The sequence below is a fragment of the Mastacembelus armatus genome, chromosome 21, assembly GCF_900324485.2.
Source record: "Mastacembelus armatus chromosome 21, fMasArm1.2, whole genome shotgun sequence".
Taxonomy (NCBI): domain Eukaryota; kingdom Metazoa; phylum Chordata; class Actinopteri; order Synbranchiformes; family Mastacembelidae; genus Mastacembelus; species Mastacembelus armatus.
This window is the reverse complement of record NC_046653.1, coordinates 21,528,970-21,538,654: the sequence shown is the minus strand read 5'-3', so window position 1 is coordinate 21,538,654 and position 9,685 is coordinate 21,528,970. Positions and strand designations below refer to the sequence as shown.

Genomic DNA, 9,685 nt, shown 5'->3' with positions numbered 1-9,685 from the left:
GATTTCATTTTACGGTGGTATCAGGCCAGACTGACTATTAACATGGGGCCTGCATGAAATGTGACAAGTTACACAAAAACATAAACACACTGTTGATTATATATAGATTACTATGTACAAGTAGAAATATGAGGTTAAATAAAATACAAAGCAGGTGAAAAAAAGTCACCCTGGGCAGGTACTATAATCTTGATTTCAGCTCTACAGTGAGCTACTGGCTGGGCTCTTATTTTAAAATGAAACTGGCATGGAGATGGAGGTCCACAGGGACACAGCATCAGTTTTTTAGGCCTTGGGCTCCTCATGGGGTCAATAATGAAACAGAAAAAACGAGAAGACAGGGCTGTGTCTAAAGCTGTGGGTGCCTGAGTGGCCCCCGGAAGACACCGAGCCCTGTCCCTGCCCCTCCCTGTCCGCAGGAGGAAGGATGATAAAAGCTCTGGAGGCTCAGGTGCGTCTCACACACGGAGGTTGGAGGAGTCGCACTCAGCTCTGACACCGCAGGAGCGCGGGAACAATTGTCTTGAAACCAAAAAGAAAGAAGGATTTTCTCTTTTCTGAATTTGTTCTGTGACACACTCTCAGACAGGTGAGTCTTTCCAGTCTTAAAGCGCCGCTGTGACCATTTGGGAACATTTGGGAACTCAAAGCACTTTGCCCAAGTTTCTTCTTATAGTTATTCCGATGATTAAGGCCGATAACAAATGTCGAGTTTTCTCTTTAAGGATTGCCACCATTTCGCGTTTTTTTTTTTTTTTGACTTTCGAGAAAAAAAAACAAGAACGTGAAGAAAATATTTTTTGTATTGACGCAAACGAAAAAAAAAAAGAAACTACACTTCGTGGGGGGTAAAAAAATAATTATAATTAATTGAATCAGATTTGAGCAGCAGGCTACGATTAAAAAACGATAGAAAAAATAAACATTATCTTGATTCAACATATAAACGATGGGTTTTATTGGGAAAGTGGTGTCGCTGAAACTCCTGCTTTGTGCCCAAGACACAGTATCACTTTAATTTCTTCTTCAGTGTTTTAGTTCCAGTGCATTTATAAAATCACTGCCATTAAGTACAAAAACACTTGAGAAAATTAGATCCTAACACATTTTCAAATTGAACACCATGCTCAACTGAACTATTAATGGATAAACAATAATCAAGTAGTTTATTAGCAGTGGCAATAATGTAAAATATGTTCTTTACTTCAGGCAGTAATGTGTCCAGGTGTTGGGGATGGCTTGAAGTCCAATCACTGTCCTGGGTGCAAAAGTAGTCTACAAAATAAACAGTAACTTTTCCATGTTTCCTGTATCAGTATCTGGCTGCTAAAATGGATGCTCTAAATAATCCAGGATTTCATAAAATATTGCGACAGCTTCATTTGTGCGTCGTGTCAAATTGATTGTAGACCTGTGTCCCTGGGTGTGGATGTTTAACATCCCCTTTTAGGACCCATATCATGCACTGTCAAAAATGCTACTACTGCTAATGGTCTAAAAATAGTAATTTGCCACCAACAGCTCTAACCCTGTATCTTCAGACAGTTTATGTACTGTAAGAGACACAGATTGTGCAGTAAAGGCTCCAATGTTGCCATGTTTTTCAGAAATGCTGCATGTTTTCTATGTTGCTAACCACATGTTAAATTCCTGCTTCCTACAGGTGGCCTAAGCCTGCAGAGTCTTCTTCATCACAATGAGCTGGGGGGCGCTCTATGCCCAGTTGGGCGGAGTCAACAAACACTCCACCAGTCTAGGAAAGATTTGGCTTTCTGTCCTTTTCATATTTCGCATCACTATACTGGTTCTCGCTGCTGAGAGCGTCTGGGGGGATGAGCAGTCCGACTTCACGTGCAACACGCAGCAGCCTGGCTGCAAAAATGTCTGCTATGACCACTTCTTCCCTGTATCACACATCCGCCTGTGGTGCCTACAGCTGATCTTTGTATCCACACCAGCCCTCTTGGTGGCCATGCATGTCGCCTATAGAAAACGTGGGGATAAGAGGACCATGATGGCCTCCAATGGTGCAGAGAAGACAACAGTTACTGACCTGGAGACACTGAAGAAGAGGCGCCTACCCATCACCGGGACTCTGTGGTGGACCTACACCATGAGCTTGTTTTTCCGGCTTATCTTTGAGGGTGGGTTCATGTACGCACTATACTTTGTCTATGATGGCTTCCAGATGCCCCGGCTAGTGAAGTGTGAGCAGTGGCCTTGCCCCAACAAGGTGGACTGCTTTATCTCCAGGCCAACAGAGAAGACGGTCTTCACCATCTTCATGGTATCCTCATCCGCTCTCTGCATAGTGCTGAACGTGGCTGAGCTGGGTTACCTCATTATCAAGGCGCTCATGAGGTGCTCAGCCAGATCAAACAAGAGGAACCGCCGTTATGCCCACACAGACAGTGGGTCACGGGATAACACCCTTCTGCAGAACAAGAAGAACGAGATGATGCTGTCTTCCTCCACAGACTCATCCAGCAACAAGACCATGCGTTGAAGGGCAACTGTTAGTAGAGTGGTACCGGTGAAGAAGAAACACACAAACTGTAAATCCAACTACGTAAAACAGTTTAGAAATCAGTTTCTACATGTGAGCATGCACCAGAATTGACTCATGAGAAGGTGAAACAGTTTCTGAAACTGATTTTGAGACTGTTGGAACCTAAAATAAGCAAAACTGAAATTCCCAGACAGCAGAGAATAGCTGCTGTGGCCGACTATCTACATGACTTTGTAGAGGAATCCCATAATATGCATCTTTGCTCTCTGATCTACATATGGCCCAACACGTGCAATAAATAGCAGTCAGATGTTCTCTTCTCTGATCATCAAACAGAAGTGTAATTTCAAACCTGGTAGATTTCACACCAATGACTTTTACTTTTTTGAGCTTGTGTTCTCAGAACAAAATAGCAAGCTGAGCATCTTTTCATTTGTGGATCTTCTACACGACCACAAGGTTCATATCACTTTTCACACAATGGAGGGTTGGCCGTGTCTGACGAGGGAGGTTCTAATTTATTGTTCACAGTTTTGAAGTTACTAGAGCAAACTGCACAGTAATGAGTGAGTGGTCGGCTTCTGAAGAATGAGGCTACACTGACCTCTAATGGTGATAGTGAGCATCTTTCTCAGTCTGAATAATTTATTTAGTGTTAAAGAAGGAGAACAAATGAACTCACATGAAGTAGAAAAGTGTTTTACTGATTATGTTTTAGAGTCTAGTTTACAAGAGATGTAGTTGATTTTAAACGTTTTGCTGTTACTAATAAAACCAGATGGGTCTTTCTGATTCTTCTGTGTTGAATCACATGACTGTAGCACAAAGTTTGGTAGTTTGTTCAATGACATCGAATAATAAATAGAGTTTTTCTTTTTGTGTGTTAACACCATGAAACCTTACCCACCACACCACAGTGGTTTAATAGTCCCGATGGTCTTTGCTGTTAAATGTTAAATTGAATGTCTTTAGTCTCTTACTTGAAATTGAAGTGTTTGTTTTTGTTTTGTTTTTTTTTACGAGTTTGAGAAATATTTACCACATTTTTTCACGCATGCATACCACATGATATGACAAGATGCTGGACGTTTATGAAAATACCAAATATGTCACTGATTTACGTTTGTTTTTGCATTTTGTATCATTTGCTTCTGCCACTGATGCTGTTATCCACCAAAAGGCAGGATTATCAAGTTAGGGTGCAAACATCAGAAACTGTCATGAGATTGCTCCTAAAAGTTCTTTATTGTTATTATTGTCAATTTCTTATCTAAACCAATATTCCTGCGTTATCTTTGCTCATGTTGTTGCAGTGTGTACTGACTCCAGCAGGCTGTATCAGCTTTCAGCGTGTGCCTTATTTTAGCAACCACACTAATCACTGCTAGGCCTCTTAATCTGAAGAACCAGTATCAGTCCTAGTATCAAAGTGAATGTCTTTGTCCTCCCCTCCATCCAGGAATAGGGGACTTGGATTAGTCCCACTCACTCTGTTACAACAATTTCACCTTTCACCGTTGTGTCAATAACAAAAATATAAAAATAAAATCTGGAAGAGTCTTATATTGGCATGCCATAACTGGTGCAGCTCTGTGGAGTTACAGAAGAAAGGGCCATTTCAATTTTGGCCCAAAGATCCAAAAACATTCCAATCTGTATAAACTGTTTGTGATTTTCTTTTATACATCTGCTCTGCTTTGACCTTTGACCTCTTGCATTATGTAATAGCCAGACAACATTTTGATGATGTGTAATGAACATTGTTTTTAAGGGCTCATCCCAACATAAGCCTTACAGCCTTCCAAGTGTTGCTATTTTAAAGTTAATCATTGATGGTTTTTTGCTCTTCAAGACTTTATCCATAAATAAGTAAAAGCAAAAATGTTTATTTCTTTGTTTTGTGTGCAGTGTTTTCCATAATAATACTCTAAAGCTTTGTCTTCTCACAGATCTCTATATATTCAGTTTTCCCCAGTAACAAACTTCTTAAACACCAGCTGTCACTGCTCAGATATCACAGTCACCAGTGAGTTTATGGTAAACAATTACAATTTATTGGTGTTTTCCTGTTAATATATTGTAGTTGTTTCTATTTATGAATTGTAGACTGACTCCTAATACAGCTGAAAGCGGTTGGGGGAAAACTTTTACAGAAGTTTTCGCAGTTTAGAATATGTTAAGGTTTTGGGCAAACTGTGCGTAAATGTTGGGAACGCTTTTGGGCACGGTTTTGGCAACTTTTGAGCCAATTTTGCGCAGGTTTTGGGAGGTTGGCAGGGGCGTGGTGTGATTCCGGACAGGCTGATGACTCTGTGGATTCACTCATGCATGGTCACACAATGTGACAGTCCAGACATGGCTGGAAACGGGAGGCAGCTCCGTTTAACCGACCCCCATGTACGACTTCATGCCGCCTTCAAAAACTAACAACAACAAAGTAAAAAGTTCCCTTGCGCCAGGTAACGGCCCGGACGGAGAGCTAGACAGACCAGCAGCCTGAAGAAGTTTGTGCATGAATGAATTAGTGTGACAGCGTTTTAAAAAGAGCTGGTTAAGCTGTCGGAAAGGCGGCAGGTTGCAGGGTTGGGATACTGGAGAAAAAGATTGCTGCACCCGCCGGAGGTCTTCACGCTTTTCAGCGCACTCAAATGATGGCAGCAGCGATGGCAGCTGGATTTGCGTCTTGTATGACATCTCCGGTATAAAGGTATGAAGGAAAAACACTGCTGTGAATATTTTCTTTGAGCAGACCCGGAATGCAATCAGGTAATTAAAGAACAGCATCAGTTTCACTAGAGACAAAAGCCTGACAAAGCCTGTGGCGCTTGATGGGAGTCCGGGGCCTCTGGCACACTCTGTATTGTCACCCTGTGGGCAATGGCTTTGTATCTGACCCTGGATCGACTGTTATGTTCATCACTATACCACATAAATGCCCAAAATACCCGTGAAACCAAGAGAAATGTGCTCTGTGTTTGCCACGAATAATTATCGTAAGTCATCATAAGGTCAAAAAGCGCATGTATCCTCACTAGGTGTATCAGGTATCTCAAATGTGTTTGGGACATTTTTGGATTTCAGCTATTTTAAGTTTTTTTTTTCTTGTTATTGTTATGTCTGTATTAGTTAATACTTAAAAAAATATGCACAAAACTTTATAAATGTTGTGATTCAGTAGTTTGGATCTACTAACTCTTCAATTCAAAGTTAATTATTGTTTGACTAATGTTTTTATCTTCCAGGTGTCATACATATTGTGAACCCTAGTCGATGGATTTATTACCTTTAATACAAGAATATTTTAGTAAGTTGCCCCCCTGGCTTCTCATTCTTTGGGTGTGTGTATGTCTTAAATGTGTTGATGGCACTTAACGCTGCCTAAAAGACAATCATTCAAAACACATGTCATCCTTCCATCTGGTATTTAGAACTATTGTTTAAATTAAACATAAACAATATAGTTTTAGGTTTAAACTTAGCATTAAATTTCTGACATCAAATAACAGGAAGCGCAAAAAGATGAGTCAGTCAGAAATGTACTCAAGTCATTTATGAAGGAAATTTGTTTCAGCTTTTCAACTTTGCAGATATACTTATTAATATATTTTGGACTCTTGATTGAACAAAATGAACTAAGGCATCCAATGTATTTATCTGATATTGTAAAGATTAGTTAATCAAAGAAAACGTTGCATTGACAGATAATGGAAAATAATATTTGCTTTTGTTCAAATTAAAATCTCCACTTCTGAAATTAAAGAGCTCAACTCTTAAAGCTAAGCCTAAATTATAACACTATTATTATTATTATTATTATATCTTTGATAGCATTATATTATCTTTAATAATTACAGTCAAATGCTTCTATTAGACCTCTGTGGCTTTAGTATTACACTGGATGGAGAGAGAGAGGAAGGGAGGGCAGCTTGTATGTGTGTTATTCAGTATTTGTTTCTGTGTGTGTGTGTGTGTGTGTGTGTGTGTGTTCGTGCATGTGCCACACCAGAGCTCCCTCCCTGTTAAATGCTGTTTTCGAACATTATAATGTTGATCTCAGCACATGCCTGCTGGGCAGTGGAGCGAGCAGATGAGAGAGAGAGACAGGCCTGATATACAGAGAGAGAGAGAGAAAGGGTGAGTGAACCAGGGTTTGGTCAAACAGGTGGCCTATACAGTAGATGTCGTCTGTATTTGAAGTGAATTCTGTGTTTCCGTTTGTTATCCAGTAACAATGTGGTAGTTATCTATAACGGCGTTTTCTGCTAAAGGCTTTATGAAAAAGAGAAATATGTCAGAATTTAGTCGACACCGCCATTCCCATCCATGTCCTTATGTCTCCTTGTGTGTTCCTATGTGTCAGCAGTTTAAACTTGGGGTAAGGCCTTACGTGATGTTCGTTCCAACAAGCATACAGATTCATTAACATCTGACTTTATCTCACTCTGTCTGTTTCTCCGCTGTTGTTTTACTACTCCTCCCTTCTTTGTCCACTCCAGCCTGTACTTTCTCCATAGGCTAGAAATCTTGAAGCATGGGCGACTGGAGCTTTTTGGGGCGGCTGCTGGAGAACGCTCAGGAGCATTCAACGGTCATCGGCAAAGTCTGGCTGACTGTCCTCTTCATCTTCAGGATCCTGGTGCTGGGGGCCGCGGCGGAAGAGGTCTGGGGCGACGAGCAGTCTGACTTCACCTGTAACACTCAACAGCCTGGCTGTGAGAACGTCTGCTATGATGAGGCCTTCCCCATCTCACACATTCGTTTCTGGGTGCTGCAGATCATCTTCGTGTCCACGCCGACTCTCATCTACCTGGGCCATGTGCTGCACATCGTCCGCATGGAGGAGAAGCGGAAAGAGAAGGAGGAGGAGATGCGCAAAGCCAACAGGTTGCAGGAGGAGAAAGAACTCCTTTATAAAAATGGTGGAGATGCTGGAGGAGGCGGCAAGAAGGAGAAGCCGCCGATCAGGGACGAGCATGGCAAAATCCGTATTAGAGGTGCATTACTGCGTACTTATGTGTTCAACATTATTTTCAAAACCTTGTTTGAGGTGGGATTCATTTTGGGCCAGTATTTCCTCTATGGCTTCCAGCTAAGGCCTCTGTACAAGTGTGCACGTTGGCCCTGCCCCAACATGGTCGACTGCTTCATATCAAGGCCCACTGAAAAGACTATTTTTATTATATTTATGCTTGTGGTGGCTTGCGTGTCTCTTTTTCTGAATTTGTTAGAAATCTATCATCTTGGATGGAAGAAATTTAAACAAGGCATGACAAGTGAGTTTGCCCCTGACCATGAGTCGCTGCGCCACGCCAACATTGCAGAGCCCGAGTGTTTGGCCTCGGCTTCCAGAACTGCCCCATCCAACCTTAGCTACCCTCCCAACTATACAGATGTGACGGCAGGGAGTGGAGCATTCCTGCCACCTGTGGGGCCAGCAGCCGTATCCTCAGCCGTGGAGTTCAAGATGGATGACCTCCAACAGGAGGAGTCCCTCCACCAGCCCTCCCCGTCTTCCCACTACTACATCACCAACAACAACAACCACAGGCTGGCTGCGCAGCAGAACTGGGCCAACCTGGCCACCGAGCAGCAGACTCGGGAGATGAAGGCCACCTCCCCCTCCCCATCCTCCTCTTCTTCCAATAGCACCAACATTGAGCAGAAGCAGCTAGTCGATGCTGCACTGCTTCACACCAGCAACACCACCAGCAACACCAACACAACCGCCACTGCTGCCTCAACTAGCAGCAGCCCCAGCACTACCTACAATGCATGCAGCTGGGGTGAGGGGAAGAGCGAGCAGGGCGAAGGTCACGTCACCACCACTACAGTAGAGATGCATGAGCCTCCAGTGACGGTCAGCACAGACCGTCGGCGACTCAGTCGAGCCAGCAAGAGCAGCGGCAGCATCAGGGCCAGGCCGAGTGACCTGGCTGTCTAGATAGCTTCAGCTCTTTCATGTCCCTAGACCCTTCCTGCCCAACATCCCGCTTTCCTCAATTCCCAAACACAGTGAATTTCAAACAAAAAGATCGCACACATGCATCGTGCAAAATCAAGAAAATAAATAACGCAAATAAAGAAAAACAAGGCAAGGTGACAAGAGACATAAAAGCAGAGCAGTATAAAACGTTTAGGCCAATGTGAAATACTTGAGCAGCAGCCGTTGGAGATTTAGTGCAATTGGTGAGTTCCAGAGTAATGAAGGCAAGGACGGTCTTAATTTATACACACAAAATGTGATTGTGCAGTGCTAAAAGTCAGAACACACTGCTCTGTGGTGAATGGAGCAAGGGACATTGTAAGCATCAACTTTGCATGGACACATTTCAACATGGTTGTTCCATAATTTTCCTTTTTTTGGTGAACTTACAGGACTAATTTTTCCACAGAAACCACAGGGAGCTCTCACTGTTGTACAGATCAGTTATTCATTGTGTAGCCAGGGAATTCATTCCTAGATCTTTTACATCATTTTTATTTGGTCTCACAGTGACTTTGGCAGCACAATTGTGCACTGTGTGTGGCACTACATGTCAACAGATTGGTCCAGTATTTGACCTTAATCATCAAGGAGGTAATTTCATCAACAGCCATTAATGTATTCTGGTCCTTGTAGTTGTGCAAGCCTGCCTAGACCTACAACTCACCGATGCACTGATTGGCATGACAAAGTGGACTAGCTCTTTTTTTTACCCATGATCCACTTTCTGCAGAGAATGTAAATATTGTAATTGGGGCGGCGTAGATGGAAACAGATTGATGTGAAATTCCCAAGAATAAACAGACCTATGCAAAGTGTGGTTGGCATATGCATATGGAATTTCTATGAAGTACCCAGAATGCACCTGCGTCTCTTAAAAACAAACAAAGATCAATATCTCCCTACAATGCTGCTGGTTTACAAAATTGGAAAGAGAAATATGAGCATAGTCTGACTCTGTTCTATGTCGCCTTCAGTCAAACTGTAAAGAAAAATATTCTCCACTAACTGCACAGATATTGTCTTCAAAAAATCTTCTACAAATTAATGAAAGCCACCATTTGTTATAATCACAATACTCTCCTAACCCAAAGCTCTTTGATTAGACTTGAAACAGTTAATGTTTTAGGTAGATTGTTGGCAGATATTTAAACACCCTACCCTATTTTTAATCATTTTGCCTAAGGATCAAG

At 42.2% G+C, this 9,685-nt stretch overlaps 2 protein-coding genes across 2 annotated transcripts; both read left to right on the top strand.

Moving 5' to 3' along the window:
- Positions 1-459: 459 nt before the first annotated feature.
- gjb8 (gap junction protein beta 8) lies at positions 460-4,299 on the top strand. The gene is made up of 2 exons (XM_026296504.1): positions 460-589; positions 1,664-4,299. The coding sequence occupies exon 2, from the start codon at positions 1,697-1,699 to the stop codon at positions 2,504-2,506; it is 810 nt and encodes a 269-aa protein (XP_026152289.1). The 5' UTR covers positions 460-589; positions 1,664-1,696; the 3' UTR covers positions 2,507-4,299.
- Positions 4,300-7,040: 2,741 nt separating this feature from the next.
- On the top strand, positions 7,041-8,450 carry LOC113123378 (gap junction alpha-3 protein-like). Its single transcript, XM_026295369.1, has one exon. The coding sequence runs from the start codon at positions 7,041-7,043 to the stop codon at positions 8,448-8,450; it is 1,410 nt and encodes a 469-aa protein (XP_026151154.1).
- The last annotated feature ends 1,235 nt before the right edge of the window (positions 8,451-9,685 follow it).

Excerpts from the sequence above, each read along its gene's own strand:
- gjb8 (XM_026296504.1), top strand. The coding sequence starts at position 1,697 with ATGAGCTGGGGGGCGCTCTATGCCCAGTTGGGCGGAGTCAACAAACAC.
- LOC113123378 (XM_026295369.1), top strand. The coding sequence starts at position 7,041 with ATGGGCGACTGGAGCTTTTTGGGGCGGCTGCTGGAGAACGCTCAGGAG.